The sequence below is a fragment of the Cyprinodon tularosa genome, unplaced genomic scaffold (assembly GCF_016077235.1).
Source record: "Cyprinodon tularosa strain WSP-4 unplaced genomic scaffold, ASM1607723v1 ctg1052, whole genome shotgun sequence".
In the NCBI taxonomy this organism is placed as follows: Eukaryota; Metazoa; Chordata; class Actinopteri; order Cyprinodontiformes; family Cyprinodontidae; genus Cyprinodon; species Cyprinodon tularosa.
In genome coordinates, this window is record NW_024037841.1 from 114,618 (window position 1) to 139,479 (window position 24,862).

The 24,862-nt window shown below is 44.4% G+C and overlaps 1 protein-coding gene across 2 annotated transcripts in view; it reads left to right on the forward strand.

Annotated features, from left to right (window-relative positions):
- Positions 1 to 17,050, forward strand: part of aatkb (apoptosis-associated tyrosine kinase b) — a 95,356-nt gene extending 78,306 nt beyond the window's left edge. For both annotated transcript variants that reach the window (XM_038285362.1, XM_038285367.1), the window contains 11 exons: positions 660 to 739; positions 960 to 1,078; positions 3,892 to 3,979; positions 4,518 to 4,651; positions 4,943 to 5,027; positions 7,888 to 8,009; positions 8,354 to 8,503; positions 8,679 to 12,099; positions 13,246 to 13,375; positions 13,466 to 13,672; positions 16,433 to 17,050. In XM_038285362.1, the coding sequence (XP_038141290.1) occupies positions 660 to 739; positions 960 to 1,078; positions 3,892 to 3,979; positions 4,518 to 4,651; positions 4,943 to 5,027; positions 7,888 to 8,009; positions 8,354 to 8,503; positions 8,679 to 12,099; positions 13,246 to 13,375; positions 13,466 to 13,672; positions 16,433 to 16,461 (4,565 nt within the window). In that variant the 3' untranslated portion in view covers positions 16,462 to 17,050. The remainder of the gene's footprint in view (positions 1 to 659; positions 740 to 959; positions 1,079 to 3,891; positions 3,980 to 4,517; positions 4,652 to 4,942; positions 5,028 to 7,887; positions 8,010 to 8,353; positions 8,504 to 8,678; positions 12,100 to 13,245; positions 13,376 to 13,465; positions 13,673 to 16,432) is intronic.
- The last annotated feature ends 7,812 nt before the right edge of the window (positions 17,051 to 24,862 follow it).

The window sequence follows — 24,862 nt, forward strand, 5'->3', positions numbered from 1 at the left end:
CCACAAAGCTCTGCCTGTTGGTGGCTGTTCTACCAGAATCCAACAGTCATCCGGGGTGATGGGAGGAAGACAAAGTGACTGGAGGGGACATCTGGCTGAGGGAGGACGGGACAGGATGGGACGGCTGGAAGTTTGGTCCACCCAGGATGGATGCAGGTCATCGGGGGATGCTGACAGTGATGAGTCACATCAGGACCAGAGCGCCTGGATATGCAGGAAGCCTGAAACATCACGCAGAACGCTGCGTTCACTCGCCAACCGCCGGCGTGTTCGGATGATTCCCCTCAGAGACGGCTGAGAGGTACCCGCTCTAATCGGATCAGATTTGGCTCCTCTCGCTTTTTAAAATGGCCTCCAGTCGTCATGGCTTCCTTTACTCCATATTTTTACATCTAACCTTGTTTTCCTGCACAGTTTGGCAACGTGTTGATAAATCCCAGATGAGTTTGATGCTGAGAGCCACAGGTTGAGTTCTGCTCTCACACTGTTGGTTTGTGAAACAACAACATTGATGCAGAGCCGGTTGGTTTGTTACGATGTTCTGTCTTTGGATGAATGGGCGCCATGTTTCCATCAACACATCAGCCTGACAGGAGGCCGACACTCCAACATGGAGGATGAGGAGAATGATGAAAGCTGAATATTTCTCTGTTTTTTAGCCCAGCTGCTGAGGTCCTCTGAGCTGAGCCGCCACAGTCTGCTCTACCTGAAGGAGATCGGACATGGATGGTTCGGGAAGGTAAGCCCACCTCTGTTTCAAACAGCAGCTGCTGATGTTACACTAATAAAACAGGCAGTAGGAAAAGCTCATGTTTCTGCAGCCAGATGATATCCATCTCCCTTCTTCCCTTTCTAACTCATCCTTCTCTCCCTCATATATACACCTTTCCCTCCCTCTGTCCCTTCGCTGGCCATGTCCATCTCCCTCTACGCCTTTGTCTCCGGCTGCATTCTTCCAGGTTCTGCTCGGGGAGGTGAACACGGGCCTGAACACCACCCAGGTGGTGGTGAAGGAGCTGAAAGCCAGCGCCAGTGTGCAGGACCAGATGCATTTCCTGGAGGAAGCACAGCCGTACCGGTACAGCCTCCTCAAATCCTTAAATTAAATTAAATTAAAATGCAGACAGTTTATTGGCAGAGATGTCTGATAATGTCTTGATAAAATCCAGATTTTATTTTTTAAAATAAACAACTGGAATAAATGTATAATAGCTCCACAATGATCAGATCTAATGGATGATTTCAGAGGAGAGAGAAGAGATGAAAGGAGCCACTGTCACCGCTGCATCCATGGCGGATTGTTTAAGTTTCCACAGTGAAATAAAATCTTTTTTTAGTTTCACGTTTTTAAATGAACAGTTAAGACACCGGTTCAGCAAAACAAAGAGACAAAGATCAACATTTTACTGGAACTGCAGCCGACGGGCTGAACCAGTGAAGCGTATCTGACCCGCTCTGGTTTTAATGGGTCTCTTTACTCTTTTGGTGCAAAGAAAATGTGCTTTAAGCCTCATAAAAGAGAAGCTGATCGTAAAAATAACACCTGAAAAAGACATTAAATGCATCGTTAGAAAGGTGTGACTCTCTAGTTTCCACGGATACCAGCCAAAAGGGGCGGAGCAATGAGGTATCTGTGTCAGGACATGTTTCTCTGGAAGAGTCGGCCATGTTTAATAGGGCGTTTGATTGCATCCTCAATATTGATTATTTAGTTTAGAAGAATTAAAGCCTCCTTCCAATGATTTTGGAAAAGAAAGTTGGAAATGTTTGACCAAGTATTAGAAAAGATTAACGGTGGAATAACTTTTAGGGGGTAAAATAATAAACATGGCGCCCGTGTCCCTCATGTTATGAAGCCTCATTGAACCGTTTTGGTCAAATTGCTTCAACGATTCCAACAGTTCATGAAGCTTCATGTCAACGTGTCACCACCTACTGGTGGAATGCAGAACTACAGTCAGTAATATAAGCTGTCATTTTTTTGCAATTGTTTTTCTTGTATTTTTTATTTTTATTTTTAATGATTTGTGTGTATAATAAAATATTTTTTACGTTTTTTTGTGTAAAAAGAGAACAATCAGCTAAGGTTCACAATTTTTCTGCCATTTTAGTGAAATAAGCTCAAGCCAACAGTGAAAAAGTTTGTGCAACTGGGTAATGATGAGCAAAATGAAAGGTGTTAGTCATTTTTATTCAAAAATAAAATAATTCAAAAATAATTTTAATCTGGTTGGAAGTTATGTGTTCAACCAATCTTTGGCTAAACCAACCAATCTATTTTTGCAGTATTTTTGTATAAATATACCCAATGTATAAACAATATAAATTAGTCACATTAGCCATAATACTTATTAAGTATTATTGCAACTTTGAAAAGTCTATGGCGGGTTTCCAACCCACAACCTTAGGATTGCAAATCAATGTCATGCAGCTGATGCCACCAGCTGTGATAACTTCAGAGAGCAATATGCTGATCAATGCTGTCAGTCATCCAGGTCACAGTCATTGCAAAAAAAGAAAATTTAAATCAATCCTCTGGACTTTGTTTCCAAGTTTGAAGACGTTTCTCTTCCATCCAGGAAGATTTTTCAATTCAAAATGTCAGAAACGGCGTTTAGTTCCAGGTTTTATCCAGCAGCCCAACAAAGCCTGGTTTTAGTTTAGAAAACATGCAAATTGCATTCCTTACTGCCCTGAACTGTCTGCAGTTCAATGCAGGGAGGATTGCTCTGATCTTTATATTAGAGAAACCAAACAACCTCTCCATAGATGCATGGCCCAACACAGAAGAGCGCCCTCCTCTGGACAAGACTCTGCGGTACATTGCATGTTTCCTAAACAAAAAACAAGGCTTTGTTGGGCTCCTGGATAAAACCTGGAACTCCAGTGGATTGTTTTTAATTTTCCTTTTTTGGAATGACTTCAGAGCAGAAAGCAATCCTACAAACAGTAACGTTAAAACTGTAACCTCTGGCTTGCTCAGATTATGATCATTATATCGTTTAGTTTCATCAAAACAGTTTTAACCAAATAGATAGTTTTTCTTTAACTTTCCCAGTACTCGACACATGCATTGAAGCCTCGGCTCGTCTCATAACATCACTACCCTCATGAAAAATCTGTAAATCCCAGGATAAGAGCAAAGTTCCAGGTTTCTGGTTTTCCTGGCTAAATGGGGAAATCTGGACGTTTCTCTTTTCTAGTTTCACTTTCTGTTTTCCTTTTTGTTTTTAGGATTTCTGGTCCATTTCTGTACCTTTTCCCTCTGACTGTATTTTCTAAAGAACTAATAAAAGAAAGGAAAAGCCCATGATTAAAAACCATCAGAACCCAGAAAGATGAACCATCATTCTCCTGATTCGGACTGGAGGATCATGAGTCTACCAACGTCTGCAGCTAAAGCAAAGCTCAGCTCAGATCCTAAAACACATCTGCTTCTTAAAGTTCTGCACCCGGCTGATAAAACCAATGAAATCTGATATTTTTACCTTCATGCTTTGCTGTGTGATCAATAGTTCCCATGTTCTCAGCTCTTAGAGAGAACGTTTCATCTCTTACAGCGCTACAATACTTAGAGAAAACTTTGCTGTAATAAAGAAATTCAAAACATCAATTTTCAATATTAAATCTTGCAACAAACCTTAAAGCCCATGAAAAAAATCGACAGGGAATGAATCTTTAAACTGGATAAACTCAGGAGGTTCTTTCTACTTTTCTTACGGCTTCATCAAATCATTCTTGAGGAATTTGGATAAAAAAAGAGGCTTTGGGATGTTTTCTTTTCATCTTAATAATAAATAAATTCTCCATATTCCCAGAAGCATGTGCATGCAGATATGTTTGCTGATCCAGTGTCAGAATGAAGCAGCTTTCAGTCTTTCTGTTCTCCAGTAAACTCCAGCATCCGGCTCTGCTGCAGTGCCTGGCCCAGTGCACAGAGGTCACCCCCTACCTGCTGGTCATGGAGTTCTGTCCACTGGTGAGTCTCCATCCATGCAAATATTCCAGATCTTCCCAAACGCAAACTTTGAGTCAGTGAAATCCTAGTAAGAGCAGAAATGGTTACTAAAAACGTTTCCCACAACCTGCATCTTTCTGCTGCAGTTAGCTGAGAATCCTGCTCATTCATCTGCAGCTTCACATCGTGTGAAGTAAACATTCTTTCTGCCTGGTTGGATCTTTGATTAAACAATGTTGTTTTCTAACCAGAAGGACTTTCTTTTTCTCACATCATGTCAGACTTACAGGCTTCCTGCAACAGATTTCCTTTGTTCTGAGGCAATAAAATCATTTTATAAATCAAATTCTCTGCATTTCAAAGTCACTGAGGAAATAATTGTAGATACTTTCTGAGCTCGTGTCTGTAGGTGAACTTGATCAGGGTAAAATTAATTAATCAATTTGCTGCTGGTTTACCAAGAACAGATATTTCTGTTCTGTTGTAAACTGATGTTTGCTGCCAAACACTGCCCTCCAGTGGTCAGAGCGTGTAACATGCAGATGCTTTATTTCTCCAGGGGGATGTGAAGGGTTACCTCCGAAGCTGCAGGTCTAATGAGGAGATCGCCCCGGAGCCCTTGATCCTGCAGAGGATGGCCTGTGACATTGCATCCGGGCTGCTGCACCTGCACAAACACAGCTTCATCCACAGGTAGTCCCAAGCTGCTGGGCCTGAAAAGTTTGCCTTTGCTTTGAATTATGACCAGGAATCCAGGTGCTGCTTCAACATGGATCACAGTGGTTTCCTGAAACAACATCCTGGTGCTGCCTGAGTGCTGCTTATCGACTCCAGCATCAGTGATTTTGTTGCAGGCAGTGACTGCTCCTCTCCAGACGGAGGCCCGGCAGGTTATACCAACACAGTCAGAGTTCAAACATCTCCTAAAACATTGGCCTCCAGGATGTTTAATAATAACCGCTGTCTGTCCCCTTCCTTCATCAGCGACCTGGCTCTCAGGAACTGCCTGCTGACTGCGGACATCTCAGTGAAGATCGGGGATTATGGTCTGGGGCACACCAAGTATAAGGTAGATCAGGAGGAATTTCTTCAATAGAAGCCATGCAGTTTGTACATCAATGGAGAGGAAAGAGATTTCAGATGGAAATCAGGCAGCAGGTGGAATAAAGAGTGTGGGAAGATTTAGCCAGTACTCGAGATGAGGGGGATGGCATCCCTCTTCTTAAAATTTCTACTATATAGTAACAGTAATGGCAATAATATTGCCCTTCTCACATTTGACGGGCTGAGGGCTTACGAGTAGCCTGAGCAAAATAAATCAAATGAAAGAAATGTCCATGACTATGAAGCTGATCCCAGAGGGAAATTAGTCCCTAACTATGTAGGGGCAGTGATAGCCATGCTAACTATGTAGGGGAAGTGATAGCCATGCTAACTACGTAGGGGCAGTGATAGACATGCTAACTATGTAGGGGCAGTGATAGCCATGCTAACTATGTAGGGGCAGTGATAGACATGCTAACTATGTAGGGGCTGTGATAGCCATGCTAACTATGTAGGGCAATGCTAACTATGTAGGGGCAGTGATAGACATGCTAACTATGTGGGGGCAGTGATAGCCATGCTAACTATGTAGGGGCAGTGATAGCCATGCTAACTATGTAGGGGCAGTGATAGTCATGCAAACTATGTAGGGGCAGTGATAGCCATGCTAACAATGTGGGGGCAGTGATAGCCATGCTAACTATGTAGGGGCAGTGATAGCCATGCTAACTACGTAGGGGCAGTGATAGACATGCTAACTATGTAGGGGCAGTGATAGCCATGCTAACTATGTAGGGGCAGTGATAGACATGCTAACTATGTAGGGGCTGTGATAGCCATGCTAACTATGTAGGGGCAGTGATAGACATGCTAACTATGTAGGGGCAGTGATAGACATGCTAACTATGTGGGGGCAGTGATAGCCATGCTAACTATGTAGGGGCAGTGATAGCCATGCTAACTATGTAGGGGCAGTGATAGTCATGCAAACTATGTAGGGGCAGTGATAGCCATGCTAACAATGTGGGGGCAGTGATAGCCATGCTAACAATGTGGGGGCAGCGATAGCCATGCTAACTATGTAGAGGCAGTGAAAGCCATGCTAACAATGTGGGGGCAGTGATAGCCATGCTAACTATGTAGAGGCAGTGATAGCCACGCTAACTATGTAGGGGCAGTGATAGTCATGCTAACTATGTAGGGGCAGGGATAGCCATGCTAACTATGTAGGGGCAGCGATAGCCATGCTCACTATGTAGAGGCAGCGATAGCCATGCTAACTACGTAGGGGCAGTGATAGTCATGCTAACTATGTAGGGGCAGTCATAGCCATGCTAACTCTGTTGGGGCAGCGATAGCCATGCTAACTATGTAGGGGCAGCGATAGCCATGCTAACTACGTAGGGGCATCGATAGTCATGCTAACTATGTAGGGGCAGTGGTAGCCATGCTAACTATGTAGGGGCAGTGATAGTCATGCTAACTATGTAGGGGCAGTGATAGCCATGCTAACTATGTAGGGGCAGTGATAGCCATGCTAACTATGTAGGGGCAGTGATAGTCATGCTAACTATGTAGGGGCAGTGATAGTCATGCTAACTATGTAGGGGCAGTGATAGCCATGCTAACTATGTAGGGGCAGTGATAGCCATGCTAACTATGTAGGGGCAGTGATAGCCATGCTAACTATGTAGGGGCAGCGATAGCCATGCTAACTATGTAGGGGCAGTGATAGCCATGCTAACAATGTGGGGGCAGTGATAGCCATGCTAACTATGTAGAGGCAGTGATAGCCACGCTAACTATGTAGGGGCAGTGATAGTCATGCAAACTATGTAGGGGCAGTGATAGCCATGCTAACAATGTGGGGGCAGTGATAGCCATGCTAACAATGTGGGGGCAGCGATAGCCATGCTAACTATGTAGAGGCAGTGAAAGCCATGCTAACAATGTGGGGGCAGTGATAGCCATGCTAACTATGTAGAGGCAGTGATAGCCATGCTAACTATGTAGGGGCAGTGATAGTCATGCTAACTATGTAGGGGCAGGGATAGCCATGCTAACTATGTAGGGGCAGCGATAGCCATGCTCACTATGTAGAGGCAGCGATAGCCATGCTAACTACGTAGGGGCAGTGATAGTCATGCTAACTATGTAGGGGCAGCGATAGCCATGCTAACTACGTAGGGGCAGCGATAGCCATGCTAACTATGTAGGGGCAGTGATAGCCATGCTAACAATGTGGGGGCAGTGATAGCCATGCTAACTATGTAGAGGCAGTGATAGCCACGCTAACTATGTAGGGGCAGTGATAGTCATGCAAACTATGTAGGGGCAGTGATAGCCATGCTCACTATGTAGAGGCAGCGATAGCCATGCTAACTACGTAGGGGCAGTGATAGTCATGCTAACTATGTAGGGGCAGTCATAGCCATGCTAACTCTGTTGGGGCAGCGATAGCCATGCTAACTATGTAGGGGCAGTGATAGCCATGCTAACTATGTAGGGGCAGTGATAGTCATGCTAACTATGTAGGGGCAGTGATAGTCATGCTAACTATGTAGGGGCAGTGATAGTCATGCTAACTATGTAGGGGCAGTGATAGCCATGCTAACTATGTAGGGGCAGTGATAGCCATGCCAGTCCAGGGACTGACTGCAGTTCTACTGGAAGGTGCCTTGGTCAAGGTCCATGACCGGCGTACCTGACATGGAATAACCAAACCGTGCATATTGCTTTAGGCTAATAATAGACTAGATTCATTAGACTATGGATGCTTCCGAAAAAGAATAAAAAATTCCTGCATCACTGTTTCTTTTCTTTTTTTAACAACTAGACTACTGCATTTAGGATGATCTGAGTCTAATTCATTGCTCATTTCCCAGGATGATTTCTATGTGACGTCAGATCAGATGTACGTGCCGCTCCGCTGGATCGCTCCTGAGCTGGTAGATGAGGTTCATGGAAACCTGCTGATCGCTGATCAGACCCAGCAGAGCAACATCTGGTAGGATCAGACCCACATTTAGTTCCATTTTATGCATCAATGAATCAAAATCACCTAATGGTGGACAGGCGGACATGTTTGATGAGCATTCGGCATAATGGTCGCTGCTATTGAACTGCATAGATGCAGCAAACAATATAATGATAAGTGCTGGTGGAGATTCTCAGTCATCCAGGTCATAATCATTCCAAAAAAAGTAAAAAAAAAAAAAACTTTTTCAATTCAAAATGTCAGAAATAGCGTTGAGTTCCAGGTTTTATACTGTAGCCCAACAATGTGCATTATGCAGGACTGTGAGCAGTGCTTGTCTACTGGCTGATGTTTCTGCTCTCTCATCATCCCAGGTCTTTTGGTGTAACTATATGGGAGCTCTTCGAACTCGGAAACCAGCCTTACAGACACTACTCTGATAGGCAGGTCCTGACATATGCCGTGAGAGAGCAGCAGCTGCGGCTGCCCAAGCCACTCCTCAAAATCCCCCTGGCTGAGCGCTGGTGAGTCACAGACAGACAGGCCTGCCCATCATGCAGGCTGATAGAGAAACTCAGTGAAAATACTTTTAGGATTAGCACAGATTATCACACAGATTCTACTGCTCCTGTTGTTCCACTTAACTTTAAAACCACACCGACTAAAGATTCCCCTTCCTTTTTTTTTTTGGCTCTTCAGGTATGAAGTGATGCAGTTCTGCTGGCTCAAACCTGAACAGAGACCCAATGCAGAGGAGGTTCATCTGTTGCTCAGCTATCTGTGCACTAAAGGGGCCAGTGAAGCAGAAGAGGACTTCGAGAGGCGCTGGAACTCCCTGCGACCCAATTCTGGATTCTCCAGCCACCACACCACCCTGATGAGGTCTAGAGACCCGGCCTCATCAAGCTCTTCTTCCTTCCCCCTACTAGAGCAGTTTACATCCGGTGATGGCTACCATTCAGAGTCTGGAGACGACATACTGACAGTCACAGAGACCAGCCACGGGCTAAACTTCGAGTACAAGTGGGAGCAAGCCAGAGCAGATCCAAGCTATGTCGCCCAAGAATCCACGAGTACCTGTGCTCAGGCCGGCCACACTTGTCCTGAAGTGTTTTATCCACCAGGGGGCATTGTTGGAGGATGTCCCATGGAGAACCTGGGACAAGCATTTTCTCCTTCTTACTATCAACCAAAACACTTGCACCCTCCCACTGTGCTCCCTGTCCTGAGCGCCCACAGCCCCTCCGTGAGCAGCGAATACTACATCCGCATCGAAGAGCCCGTAGACTGCAGCATAGATCCAGATTACAACATCTGCTCCTACAGCCCAGACTACCAAGGCAGCAGTGGGAGCTTTCTAACAGGTAGTGCAGATTCTGGGGAATGCATGGCCTGCCCATCACAGACCATGGATCCCTACTGGTCTGCAGACATCCACAAACCTGATCCATACGACTCCAATGAGTCCAGTCCGGCCATCTCCTTGACGATGGAACCTCTTTTGGGTCAAGTTTTAGACAGCAGCCCCCTTCGACCCTGGGAATCCAGTCATTATGTGTCCTATAAAGACAGAGACGGGGGCTACTACTATGAGCACTCCCCTCCTTTAGAAATAGATCCCTATCTGATTGGAAGTGAGCACTCCAGTGAGCATCATCAAGAGAGCTGGGGGTCTCGAAGCCTTCGGCAGGCTTTAGGAGAACTGGAGAACCCTCTAGGCATTTCCCCATCCTTAAACAGTCCACCTGAAAAAGCTTACAGAGAAACTTACCTGGACACCAGTCAGACCTCCCCCTTGGGTAAGAATGTGACAGGGGGCTACTATGATATGATGGGCTCCCTAAGGAAGACCATGCCCAGCTACACAAGGCACAACAGCCACTCTGTAAGTATCGACATTAAGACCGGAGGAGCGCTTTTTATCGGACACCGAGACAGTGATACGGAGGAGGAGGAAGACATATTCACCGAGAGACACACCTGCAACACCTGGCCTTCCAAACAGCGGCACAGCAGCGCAGGTCACAGCAGACGGGCCAGCCACAGTTGCAGACAGGAGTCCTACACTGATTTTAACTACACCATGCCGAGTACGGACATCGAAGACACCTGGCCAGACCAGCATAGCCTGGCTTTCCGCTCTCTGCCCAAACCCATCGACTATCTAGAGCCACATCAGGCCAAAGAAAACAGTACCTGCCTCAGTCTGGGTAAACACCACACCATGGTGCCATCAGACAGCTGCAACGCCTACATCTACCTGTGCAATGAAGGGGACACCCTATTACCACCTGGAGAGTGCTGCCACACGCACTTTGTTGACCCACTCACTGGTTTGTTAGTGAGAAACAACAGTCGCTGTCACAGCTTCAGTGACAGCAACTACATCACAGAGAAGGACACGGATGTTCTCAGCAGGGAGGAGATGATCAACCTATCGCCGGCTCCTGGGGGTCCAATTGTTCCTAGAAATGCCTTGATAAAATCTGAGGACTGTGAAGAGCAGTATGTCAATCTTACATCTGAAGAAACAACACTTAAAGAGAAGCAAGAGGAAGTAATCAAGGAAGATCTGATCATGCAGAGACCACCCGAGCCCAGGAAAGAGGAGGTTGTTCTCACAATGACTAAGAACACTCCACCTCCTCCTGACAACCGGCACGTGATGGTTTCCATCACAGATCCACAGTCAGAGCTCAGCCACGCAGCCGACAGCGGCGTGGACCAGGGGGGCTCCTCCGTCAGCCTGGCTGACCTCCTCGACTGCAGCGACGAAGACGACGACATAACCGATGACAACACCGATGTCACTTCAGGCATCTTCGCCGATGATCACAGCGAGCTAAATGTGTCTCCTGCTTTTAAGTCCTTGCAGAAGCAGGTAGGGACTCCTGACTCCATGGACTCAATGGATCTTCCATCTGCGGTCGGATCCTGTGAAGGTCTCAGCCCTGCCTCCTCCCATCCCTCCAGCTCACCTAAAGCCATGGACAGCGGGTATGATACAGAGAACAACGAGAGTCCCGAGTTCGTCCCAAAAGAATCCCACGAAACCAGGTCACAACCTCAAGGAAAGCCCATGCTTGAGTGCAGTCTAGAGGAGGTTGAGGAGGATGACGAGGAGGATGATAAATCTGCAGCGTTAGACGAGGAAGCATCACTATGTCCAGATTTAGTTTTGGAGAGCTCGAAGACAGAAGAGCAAATTCTCTTACCGCTGAGTGATAACACTCCATACAGAGACTCTGCTTACTTTTCAGACTATGAGAATGAAAAGCAAAGTCGGGACGAGGAAAGGGAACTCCAGCTGGGAGAAGTGGATCATCACGATGACGGTGATAAGAAGTGCGACGCTGGTAAAAGGGCAGAGAAAAGGAAAAGTGGAGAGGAGGAGGAGCTAAAAGATGTTGTTGGGAACAAAGACTTAAAACTTGAAGTGGATCAAACAGAATGTCCTTCAGAGACATATTCAACAGAGGAGGGGAACCTGGATGAATGGCCATCCCAGGAGGAGACTTCTACCCTGGGGGACTGGGCGGCTGAAGTGGTGGGGGCCATGGAGGAAGCCCTGGGTGCCCTTACTGGAGACTCTGCCTCCAGCTTTCCGGAACACAAAGAAACAAAGGGTGTAAAAGGTTCTGTTGAGGCTTGTGAGATGGAGAACATGGCTGCAAAAATGATTCACAAAAGGCCATCAGGGATGTCAAGTGAAATACCGCACATCTTACCTAAAGATGAGGTGGCACTGCAGCACACCGCTAACAGCAGGCGCTTCTCTTCCTCCTCTCCCGTCTCTCCATCCGCCCCACGATCTCCGGTTTCTGCCACAGAGGGCCAATCATCTCCGGCTGACGGCGAGGAGGCTGACCAGGAGGACGCCGATACAGATGATAGTGACGAATCGGATGAAGAGCTGCGAAGCTACAGCGTGCAAGAGGAGGAAGAGGAGAGTGAGGAAGAGTGCCACCCTGTGCCCATTGTGGTGAGCGACAACAGCGACTCTCACAAGCTACGAAGCCTCCTCAAGATACCAACGCTGCTGGTTAATAACCCAGAGGAGGAGCAGAAGAAGAAAACCGTCTCTTTCTTTGATGATGTCACCGTCTATCTCTTCGATCAGGTGAGATTCAAACTGCTCCTTGCTTTCTTTTCCAGAAGATACAATGAATAAACTTGCAGGACAGTTTGACCTTGTTGGACCAACAAGCAAAAAAAAATCTGTCGATTCTTGGGTTATTCCAAAAAAGTAAAAAAAACAAACCCCTGGACCCCATACTTGTCCATGGACATGTCCCTTTCAGAGACATAGACAGGTATGGGGCATTGAAGGCCAACAAAAGACGCCAAACAACCCGCATTCCAAAGGGGTGGACCCGTTCGTCCGTTTCTATTTGCATGTTTTCCATGTCTCTGAAAGGGACATGTCCCTATGTCCCTTTCAGAGACAGAGACAGATATGGGGCGTTGCAGGTATTGCAGGCTAACAACTGATTCAATTTGCATGTTTTCCAAACCAAAACAACGTTTTGTTTGGCTACTGTATAAAACCTGGAACTCAATGTTATTTCTGCCATTTTGAATTGAAAAAGCTTCCTGGATGGAAGAGAAACGTAGTTCAGTGGATTGATTTTGGAATGACTCTGACCTGGATGACTGAGGATGTTCACCAGCATTCTTGGTTCATTTTAAAGTGTTTTCAACCCAGAACTTTAGAGCCTGTTTTTTACAGGCTCAGTCTGGTTTCTGCAGCGGATCAGACTGGTGTGGAACTGGGAACAGACCAGGGAACTGGGTTAAAACTAATTTCTGGGTTTAGGTGTTAATACATCCCTGACATGAGGCCAGGTTGGTTTCTGAAGCTGCCTTAAGACAAAAGAAAGAAATGATAAAAATTTGTTAACCCGTACTCGTCTCGTACTCGTCATCTCCCGCTTTATCCGGAACCGGGTCGCGGGGGCAGCAGACTAAGCAGAGACTCCCAGACTTGCCTCTCCGCAGACACCTCCTGCAGCTCTGTTGGGGAAAGCCCTGGGCACTCCCAGGCCAGCCGAGAGACATAGTCTCTCCAGTGTGTCCTGGGTCGTCCTCTGGGTCTCCGCCCGGTGGGACGTGCCTGGAACACCTCCCAAGGGAGGCGTCCAGGGGGCCTCTGTAAACCGATTGACACTATTCAGACTGCTTCCTATTATTATCCTAATATTCTTCTGCTATTTGAGGAGGAGTTATCACGCCTCTAATCGACTGTTCTGTAATCTTAAATCTTCAGGAGAGTCCAACTAAAGAGTTGGTTGAACATGGTTTCCCATTAGCCTCTGAAGGTTCAAGATCTGAGAGGAAATCCCAGGAAAGGCTTAATGCCTCGGATGATTCTTCAGATGGGAATATCTCAGAGGAAAGTGAGTTTTTTCCTTCCGTCTGCTTGTCTTTGCCTCTAAAATATTCTTTCCTAAGATATTAACCAGCTTTTCTTAACCGTCTTCTCTCAGGTGCAGGGTTCGAGTGGGAGGACGACTTTCCACTCCTACCTCTGCCAACATCCTCAACAGCAGCTGACTCTCCTCCACGGCACTCCGTCGCCAAAGCTCCGGAGTCCAAACCGCCGGTCCAAATGTCCCGCTTTACAGTCTCCCCGTCCAGCGTGTCCCGCTTCTCCATTACTCACATTTCTGACTCCGATATGGACTCTGTAGGAGGTTGGTTCCCTCAGCGCCTGCAAACAACTCATCCTTCCTCTGTGCAGAATTATAAAATGAAAAACAAAAACTAAGCTAATTTCAGTTAATTTGGCACAATAATGGACAAATTAGACAATAATGAAGCAGCTGGACATTTTTTATTCAAGAGATGAAAGTGTGGTTAGAGCTCAGATCATGGTCAGTTAATTCTGAGCACATTTGGAGCAAATTCACAACAACTTTTATTTAGAATACAAGAATTCATTAACAAAAATACTTCAAACCAAACATACTTCACATAAAAAACATTTAACTAAGACTAAGTTACTGTTTGAACACATTACCAATGAAATGATGCAATGTTCTAACAGTTCAGCAGATTTATGTTTGAAAACCAAAGTTTATCGTGGAAAATTCAGAATGAGGTTAAAACGGCTTTAAAAAATAATTTAGAACAACTGGAATTGAATTTACTGTTTCAAATCCAAGAGGTAAATAAGACATTTTGGTAAATTAAAATTGGAAAGAATTATTTTAAACATCAGAAATCAATGTGATGTGAACCCTTCTGAGGGAAAAACTGAGCTAAATGTTTAAAGTTAGGGACGCTCTAGGCTGCAGAAGTGGAGGCTTAGCTGCGTTTTTAGCTAAAGAGCTAAAACACTAGCAGACATCATCAAATGCTACGTTCACACCGTAAGCAGCAGGAGCAGCAAAAACGCTCGTACTGCTTCATTTTTGATGCTTCTACAAGTTTAGTTCTGATGCGCGACTGAAGCATCTCTGCTGCTCTAGCTACGCGGTGAAAAGTGGGTCTGATGCGTGGTGGGCGGAGCTACTCTATCCTTTCTCTGCCTGGAACAATGGCCGCTATATTAGCTGTGATCAGCGGGTAAAAACCAGCGGCGGCTGGAGGAGTTTACTCCAGGGGGGGCTATAAATTCAAAATAGAAATATACTAAAAACAAATCAAACGTTTACTAAGTTATCACACCAGTATAGTGATATGAATGCAAACAACAAAAACATAATAAAAACACTTTATAAAAACAAAACATCATTTCATGTCCAGGTTTACTTTATGTCCATAAATCTTGTCCTTCTGAGGCTGTGAAGGTAAATCTGTGTTTTGTCCAATATTGGGTCACAAACCTAAAAAAATTATGAAGCAGTCTAATAATAGAGAAGCTATTAGTCAGCTTTATATTTTTTTAATATATAAAAACTATTTATTTTCTGAGAATGTGTTTATTTAAGAGACTTAAAGAAACATTTAGAGAAAGTCGACTATATTCTATTATTTTCCATGTGAATCCCAGATTGTTCATCCTTTAAATCAGTCCTAGCTGCCTTTATCCAGGCTGGCTCAGATCCTGACCTTTGAAAAAGGAGGCACAAAAAGCATAAAGCCTTAGCCTCCCTGCATGCAGTTAGCCTCGCTGCATACAGTTAGCCTCGCTGCACGCAGTTACCCTCGCTGCATGCAGTTACCCTCGCTGCATGCAGTTAGCCTCGCTGCAGGCAGTTAGCCTCGCTGCATGCAGTTAGCCTCGCTGCATGCAGTTACCCTCGCTGCATGCAGTTAGCCTCGCTGCAGGCAGTTAGCCTTGCTGTACGCAGTTAGCCCCGCTGCAGGCAGTTAGCCTCGCTGAATGCAGTTAGCCTCGCTGCATACAGTTAGCCTCGCTGCACGCAGTTACCCTCGCTGCATGCAGTTACCCTCGCTGCAGGCAGTTAGCCTCGCTGCATGCAGTTAGCCTCGCTGCAGGCAGTTAGCCTCGCTGCATGCAGTTAGCCTCGCTGCATGCAGTTAGCCTCGCTGTACGCAGTAAGCCCAGCTGCAGGCAGTTAGCCTCGCTGTACGCAATTAGCCCCGCTGCAGGCAGTTAGCCTCGCTGCATGCAGTTAGCCTTGTTGTACGCAGTTAGCCCAGCTGCAGGCAGTTAGCCTCGCTGCAGGCAGTTAGCCTCGCTGCATGCAGTTAGCCTCGTTGTACGCAGTTAGCCCAGCTGCAGGCAGTTAGCCTCGCTGCAGGCAGTTAGCCTCGCTGCAGGCAGTTAGCCTCGCTGCAGGCAGTTAGCCTCGCTGCTGGCAGTTAGCCTCGCTGCAGGCAGTTAGCCTCGTTGTACGCAGTTAGCCCAGCTGCAGGCAGTTAGCCTCGCTGCTGGCAGTTAGCCTTGCTGCACGCAGTTAGCCTCGCTGCTGGCAGTTAGCCTCGCTGCACGCAGTTAGCCTAGCCTTGGAGCTAAACCAGGTACTAGAAATAGACGTTTCTTGCACCCTTTCTTTCTCTTTTCTTTTAACGAGTCAATGGGCAAAGATTTTTGCGCCATAGGACAGAAAAACATCACCAATCCGACAAAAAACTGAATGACCCTCTACTAGTCGTCAAAGATTAAATATTTATCTTACACAACTAAAAAATACATATTAATATATTTCAAAATATTTTAAATGTTTATGTAAAATGAAAAAAAGAAAAAATAAATAAAGCTAAAGAGCTCAAGCAGTTCAAAGTTCAATGTTTCCAGCTCCAGCAGCTGCTGCTTGTGAAGCGTGTCACGCGCCTCAGATGCATCAAGATGCGTTGCTGCTGCTGCTGCTTGAATCGTGCTGCAGGACCTTTTGATGCTCGTCAGCCATTGAATTTGTAAACTAGCTGCTTCTGCTGCTTAGCTAGCGTGCGGTCTGAACATAGCATTAGCAGTTTGTCGTCTGACCAATTATGAGGAATGAAAATGTTTTCCTGCATTTATTGTTTTCTGTGTTTCTCTTCAGGAAGCAGTGAAGACGGAGAGAAAGAATGAAAAGAGCCGCGGATATTTCCTGCATCTGGGACAAAAGATGGGCCTATTTTAGCATGACTACAGATTTTTTATTCTCATTATTGCTATGTCAGGTTTTTCCAAACACAAGACAGTGCCTCTTACCGTCTGCGGACACTTTGAACATAAACCCTTCTGTCATCATATAACACCGGCCCCAGTAGTTTAGATGAGGAAAAGACAATGATAACTGTATATTTTAGGAAAAATGTATGAGAGATAAACTAATGAAAGGGTGCAGAGTTTGGCTCTGCATATTTTTGGATCAGAGACATGATGGAAGGAAAGAGCTTTTGAAAAAGATGGCGAAAGTTTTTCCTTTTTTTCAGAACTGGAATCATAACAATAAGGAGCAAATATTGTTTTTTTTATTTGATGGCTTCTGCAACAACAGATGAGCACTTTGGACAAAGACGGAGCAGCTTCAGCCTTTCTACTTTTTAGGAAAGGTTCTACTTGTACTAATAACCACCATGAATGCTTGAGGTATCACAAGTAATATAAAGATATTATTCAGTCTGTGCAGAAAGAACGGACATGATAGGACGGTCTGACGCTGTCTGGATATAAACGGAACTCTGCCAATTCTGTTTATAGTTGGATCTTTACAGAAATAACATCCTGGCTCCCAAACCGAATCCATGACAACCGATTACTGAAAACCTCAACTTTCCCCAAGGTGAAAAAATAAAATAAAAAAATTCTGCAAATATGAACAATTTTAGACCCTAGAAAACAACTGAAAACATAAATTAGACCAAACGGAACAAGGACGATAGTTATAACTGAAATCAGTTGGTGTCATTTCCCATATTTTTTGCTTCGGTTTAAAAATGATTAATATAACAGATGAGTTTGTTTTGGTTTTTATTCATCTGAACCCATAATTCATCACATTGATGCAACGATGCTGTAAAGTCAGAGCGGATAGAAAGCTCCTCCTGATCGCTGGTCCACATCATCCACAGATGCTGCTCAGCACAGTTCAGGATAGAAACTACGACTTTTCACTGATGGAGGTAAAAACAGAGTTATGGTGACGCCACGATGTTCATAAAAGCGAACCTGCGTTGTTAGAATCAATCAGTATTTATAGCCTTGTCCTTTAGACATTATCATTATTATCTGAACTCAGCCGTTCAGAGAGAAGCTCATGTCCATCACTGCAGGCTGCATTAATGCGTCCCCATGGTCTCACACATTCATTTATTCAGCTGGACTCAGAGCTAAACTGTCAGACCGTTGGACTAGATGCATCCACAAAGATCAAGATTACGTACTTGGAAGCTGCTGGTTTCAGAGTTTAACTGATCTTTTGGGGGTTTTTCTGTAGAGCTAGAGCTTGTGATTGGCTCCTATCCTTCTGGTTTCTTCTAACCTCAGCTGGTTTATTGTGCCTAAGAATGAACAATCAGGCTGGACTTCTCTGCAGAAGAGAGAGAGCCAGAAGCATCAAAGCTGGAAGGAAAGGTGAGGGCTTTCCAGAAACCTCCACCTGCTGCAGTTAATGAAAAACAACAGGAGTGGGTTCAACGTGCAAAATGCTGAAGATAAAAGGTTTGAAAATAATCAACGTATTATTATAATTAGTGTTGCACCGATACCAGTATCAGCACTAAGATGGTGGTATCGGTGAGTACCAACCAATAGGGCACCGATACTATTTTGAGAGCCGAAAGTTTCTTCAACACCTGAGTGAAGTTGGCCCCCCCCACCTTCTTCAAATCAGACAAAATTAGTGTCAAACGTTTGTGCAGCAAAAATTTTCGTTTGTGCTTTTTTGGATTTGAATATATTAATGAAAATGTAAAGGTCAAAAGGTCAACCAGCCCCCCCACCTTCTTCAAATCAGACAAAATTGGTGTCAAGCGTTTGTGCAGCAAAAATGTTCATTTGTGCTGCTTTGGCTTGATACAAATTTTGTCTAATTTGAAGAAGGTGGGCGGGGCCAACTTCACTCAGGTCTTCACAAAGGAAGGCAGCAGCCATGATGGCAATTATTTTACATCACAGTAGTCTGCAGTTCTTCATATTTACACACATCCATTTCAAATGGATGGTATTGGCCGATTCTGCACAGCCATTTATCGGGGTTAAAAATGGCCTCGGTGTAACACTAATTAAAAACATGTTGAGCACCAGAAAATACAGGAACCTGTTTTCATAACTTTAAACTTATCCAGAATCGTTTTGGAGAAGAAACAGTATTCATCCACCTTTTGCACTTTTTTCTTTAAAACTTAATAGATATAAAATGGTGGATCTGCTAAAATGACAAACTTCATATAGTAGATATTTATTAAAACATATAAGTTGTCTATTTTTAAAGCTTTATATAACATTTGTGGCTCTAAAGTGAAAACAGGTGAGAGATGATTAATCAGGTTAGAAGCTGTTCTTTACCTGCACAGCTGGAAAATGGTTCCTCCATTTAATAGAAGAAAAACACACAAAGTACACAGAAATAATTTCAATTCGACAAGATTTAAAATCTGATTATTTTTATGAAAATTAACCAATGGAAGGCAGTGAAGGAGGCAGTGAAGCAGGATAAAGCCTTAGCCTTGCTGCATGCAGTTAGCCTCACTGCACGCAGTTAGCCTAGCCGCAGGCAGTTAGCCTCGTTGCACACAGTTAGCCTAGCTGCAGGCAGTTAGCCTAGCTGCATGCAGTTAGCCTTGCTGCATGCAGTTAGCCTAGCTGCATGCAGTTAGCCTCGCAGCAGGCAGTTAGCCTAGCTGCACGCAGTTAGCCTCGCTGCACGCAGTTAGCCTTGCTGCATGCAGTTAGCCTAGCTGCATGCAGTTAGCCTCACTGCACGCAGTTAGCCTAGCTGCACGCAGTTAGCCTCGCTGCAGGCAGTTAGCCTAGCTGCACGCAGTTAGCCTCGCTGCACGCAGTTAGCCTCGCTGCACGCAGTTAGCCTCGCTGCACGCAGTTAGCCTCGCTGCACGCAGTTAGCCTTGCTGCAGGCAGTTAGCCTAGCTGCACGCAGTTAGCCTAGCTGCACGCAGTTAGCCTTGCTGCATGCAGTTAGCCTCGCTGCACGCAGTTAGCCTCGCTGCACGCAGTTAGCCTCGCTGCAGGCAGTTAGCCTCGTTGCACACAGTTAGCCTAGCTGCATTTCTTAATCATTGTCACTGGGTGGGTGGGGTGGCACCCCAGCGCCCTCTAATGGCCAGACGCCACTGGTAAAAAGTAGTTAGAATCTATGTTGAAGTGAGAAAGTCCTCCTGAAAACATGGTCTGTGCAGTCAGTTCATCCAGATACTGAACGTAGCAGACTGCTTAGGTTGTGTTGAAAGATCCAGATGCCCCTTTAAATCAATAAAAGATCATCTTTTCACACGTTCCGTTTTACCATCCGGTGTTTGTTCTGTTGCTGGTTTTAAGGACGATGAAAAGCTCAGCTGTGTTTCTCTTCATCAGCCGTTTAAAGCTTTGATAATAAAACCTGAGCCATGCAGTTATTTGGACTCATGAAAGGCATAGGGGATCATGAAATGAGACGATGCTGTGATTTATGTGTGAAATCTAAAAGAAATGAGTCCTCAGAGCCATGAAAATGCAGCTTTCTGCTTTTTATCCCACATATAGTGTCTTCTGTGTTTGCCTCTTTATCATCTGTAACACTTTAGCACAGAAACATCTGGATGGCTGTCTGTAACATGTTTGATTTGAGTATTGATTAAGCAGCGAATGGAAGAAAAAGACGGGATATGGATGTTTACTGTTGCCAAAGACGTTTTATTTCAGGGGGAAGAACGACTCCAGTTGTTTTTATCCTACATCCAACTGACAGGAACCAGACAGGAGCTCTAAGCGATGGTAGGAACCTGCAGGACTGGGATGCTGTCTGTACAGTGAGCCCCACTCTGACCTGTTCAATTCATTACTTTCTGTACTTTCTATCAAATATCAATAAACTCTGGTTTACACCTTGTGAAGCTGTTTTTTTTCCAGTGAAGATCATTCTGTGATTAGCTTGAGCTTTATGGGGGGGTTTGCAGCTATCTGAGGCCCTCTGCTTATCTAAAAAATACACTTGTTTTGTTTCATTTAAGCTCATTTTCATTATGACCTGTTGGTATTAAAAGGAAAAGTCGCTCATATTCAGAATCCAAACTTCTGAAAGTTCTTTAAATCTGAAATGATTCCACCCTGTTCAATAAATGATCAGTGTTTTTAATTCAGAGTAATTTTCATGTGAATGTGCTTTACTGGAGGCATCCATGTTTGTCAAAGAACACTACTGCCACCTACTGGTTAGTGACGTCACGGTGCGGTATCGGCTGTTGATCAAGTCCCAGTGCTGTATCTGGTGTTTGTCACAACGCGCTATTATCCAAGTCATCTTGAAAACATTCTTCTTCCAAATGTTGGCTACATATTACGGGTTTTTTCTCTGGCCAGAAGTTCGATGGCAAATCCTCCCTCTTCAAGTTGGCGATCCAACGACCAACCCGTCCGTGGAGGATCAGGAATCAGAAAGGTGGAATAACTCTTTTTTTCACTTTTACCCGATGTATTCCAGCATCCAGCTGCCATGCACGTGGGCATTGTCAGTTTCACTATAGCTCTGGTGAATTTCAATGGTGAAGTCCTCTGGAAATCTTCAATAATTGTTGTTGATTGCAGATGTGTCTAGTAGTTCCCATTGATTTAGCTTGTAAAGCGGGGAGAATGGCGCTAGGCTTACCGCACCGTGACGTCACTGCTGGAAGATGGCAGGAGGGAGGGGCTACTATATTTGGGCAAAAATGGCCGCTCCCAGACTCAGTGATCGCAACGACAATTATTGGTTTTATTTTATTTTTTTACTGATTAACAATAAATTAATTAAATAACCGCTCCATGGTTCTGGTTAGTGTTTAATTTTTAGGTTGGATTTTTAGATTCCTGTTTTTGCTACCTGTATTATCCCTTTAAATCATCAAAGAACTCCCCCCTGCCTCTAAGCCTCTGCATTTGGGTCCTCACAAAAACTTCCAAACCAAATTGTGACATTAATAGAGTAGAGCAGTAAAGCTTCTGGCCTTAACAGTTTTTCCTGCATTACTTTTATACTTTTAAGTAGTTTTAAAAATGATACTTTTACTGGAGTAAAAATCTGAAGTTGATCCTCTAACTTCTATAAAACGGTTTTTAAAAAGTAGGATTTATACTTCTACTTTAGTAACAAAAATGAATAATTTTAACCTCTACTACTGCGGCTTTTTAACTTTCATTTATAAATGATGCAAACTGAGGTGGTCCAAAGTGTTATTTTCTGATTAGAGCTAGGCAATTAGCTGATTTTAATCATCTAAATCTTTTGTTTATGAAGATTTCATTTTTGAGCTAGCTGTATTTTTTCCACCAATCCAGACTCCACAGCTCAAAGTTCATCACTTTTTCTCTCCTGTCTGATAAACCTGCCGACTAAACTACACCCCAAGTACTAAACCACCAGCTGCAAACATGTAGCAGGTTATATTTTCATTGTTTGCTGTGAAGCATAAATATTTTTATTCTATTCAGTTTATTTCTATAGCTCCAATTCACATCATGTCATCTCAGGTCACTTTCCAGTTCACCAGATCATCCAGTCAGATTGATTCAAAGTTTTCTATCTAAGGAAAACCAGCTGATTGCATCGACTCATTGACTCTTCAGCAATCCCTCACACTAAGCATGCTTGTAGCGACAGTGGAGAGGAAAAACTCCCTTTGAACAGGAAGAAACCTCCAGCAGAACCAGGCTCAGTGTGAGCGGCCATCTGCCGCTTCATAGCAGATTCTTTAAGGGAGATGAAAGCAAAGCTTGTTTTTGAAATAAATTTTTCTTATTTAACTAAAAAAAAAAATAAAAATAAAAAAATCCGATTAGTTAGGAAAAAGCCTAAAATATTAACCCCTTAAAAAATGAGCCGGATGCTTTAATGTCGTCACATGGTAAAAAGAAGACAAACACAACAAACTGGGCAGATTTGATTTATACTGATATTCAATCAGAAAACAGAAACCGTATATTTAATTTACACTGAGAAGCGATGCATCATGTTGCACTGAGGCGCAAAATATTTTACAAAAAGGGTTTAAAAAGAAAAATCTGTGAAAATGAAGGTAAACATTAATGGGTCTGAGGTTTATAAAAACTTTACTAAACATTAAAAGATTAATAACAAGAGTCACCTTCATGATTTTAATGTAATATTTCATTTTACAAATAAAGTTGAAATTAAAGTACAAAGATTCTTTTGCTCATCATGTCAAATATCAGATTTATTTATTAACAAGTTTACAGTAGATTTCTAATTATTTGTAGATATGAATTTCTTACATCTTTGCAGCTTTTGTCTCTAAACAAACACTTTAAATGTCTTCTTTAATTTTACTATTTTTATTTTCATCATTTTATTTTTAAATTAACTTTTTTAACAATAAATTTTAAAATACTGCAGATGATTCATTCAATAATAAGTAGAACTGGTTTCATATCAGAAAAAGTCCTAATTAGTCTGTTTTAGAAAACTGAGCATTTCTATAAAATATGATTCATTTTTTAATCACAAAGAAAAAGAAAAGAAAATCTAACAAACTGATAAAAGATCCAGATTTATTCTGACCTGCTCCATCTTGGATGTTTTTATGTCATTGGCACAAGACATTCAGCTCCTCAGGAAACTACCAGAGGTCTCCTGTTATCTGAACATAAATGCAAAGTAAGCTTAAGAAAAATGACAAATACTGTAGCAGCGAAAATAAAAAATGGCCGTTCCCAGTCAAACGCCATCTGAATGGCAGCAATATCCACTAAAACCGGACTGCAGTGACCCCCTCAGGCATATGTTAAACATGCAAAAGGAGACTTATGATTTCTGGTGGCTGATCATTTAGTCTGGAGGGCAGATGTGAGCAAATGTGAATGAAAATAACTGAACTCAGTTTCTGAAGATGTCAGAGTTGATCTGAGTGTTTCTCCGTCTGCAGAGCAGAATGCAAAAGGAACATGGAAGGCAGCCTGCAGGGAGGAGGCGTGACGGCGCCATCAAAGCCTCAAACTCTCTGCCTTCCTGTTGATAGGAGAAAATGGGAACCGGTCCAGCAGCAGCTTCTAAAACCTTATGGATAAATGGCCTGAAATTATATAGACAAGTTATCCAGTCTGAGGACCTGACCAATCAGCTTTAAACTATCCATCCATCATCCATCCATCCATCTTCTTCCTCTTATCCGGGGTTGGGTCGTGGGGGTAGCAGTTTCAGTAGGGAGGCCCAGACGTCTCTCTCCCCAGCATCTTGGTCCAGCTCCTCCGGGGGGAATCCCAAGGCGCTCCCAGGCCAGCAGAGAAATATAGTCCCTCCAGCGTGTCCTGGGTCTCCCCCTGAGCCTCCCCCCGGTGGGACGTGCCTGGAACACCTCACCAGGGAGGCGTCCAGGAGGCATCCTAACCAGATGCCCGAGCCACATCAGCTGGCTCCTCTCCATGTGGAGGAGCAGCGGCTCTACTCTGAGCTCCTCCCCATCTCTAAGGGAGAGCCCAGACGCACAAAGGAGAAAAATCATTTCAGCCGCTTGTATCCAGGATCTTGTTCTTTCGGTCATGACCCTTTAAACTAGATTCACCCATTCACACCGATGGTGGTGATCTACATTGTAGCCACCGCTGCTCTGGGACTCACTGACAGAAGCCAGGATGCTGCACCCAGACGCCACCGGGCCGTCTGACCGCCGTCAGTAGGCAGTGTGGGGGAAGCGTCTTACCCAAGGACACAACGACGCTGAAGGCAGAGCAGGGCCTTGAACCGACAACTCTCCGGTTTCAGGGCAAACTCCTTCATCTGACACCACTGTAGCCCAGAAAAACTAAAAACGTTCCACCGGTGTCGTACAGTTTGAAAAGGAAGGAACAGAGATGGAAGTTTGCTTTAAGACTGAAACTATTCAAACTGACCTAAAAAGGCTAAAGATCAGTCTGATGCAATGTCAGGCATTAACGGACGGCTGCAGTGTTGCAACAGGAACAACAGGTGGCGCTGTTTCCCTTAGTGAACGCAGTGATGACAGGTGAGGCGGAAGAAGGTCAAACCTTTAAGGCTGATTTATACTTCGAAACCAGGCCGTCTGCGTAGGCGTCGCAGTCAACAAAAAGACGTCCCCGCCCCCTCAGCTGACGCTCCGCTGCACCTCTCCCAAACTGACCGCAGACAGGAGGCCGGATTGTTTTGTTTTTATGACCAAATTTGCCGAAAACAACTTTTTAAGTTTGACCAGCTAGCAGAGCGAGGTTCGCGAGAAGGCTGGGACTTTTTGGCCCTCATGTCCCTCCGTCGTCGCACAAACTCGCCCCCACATCCTCACCACCTCGACCGTATCTAGACCCACAGCGTGTAGCGCAGACC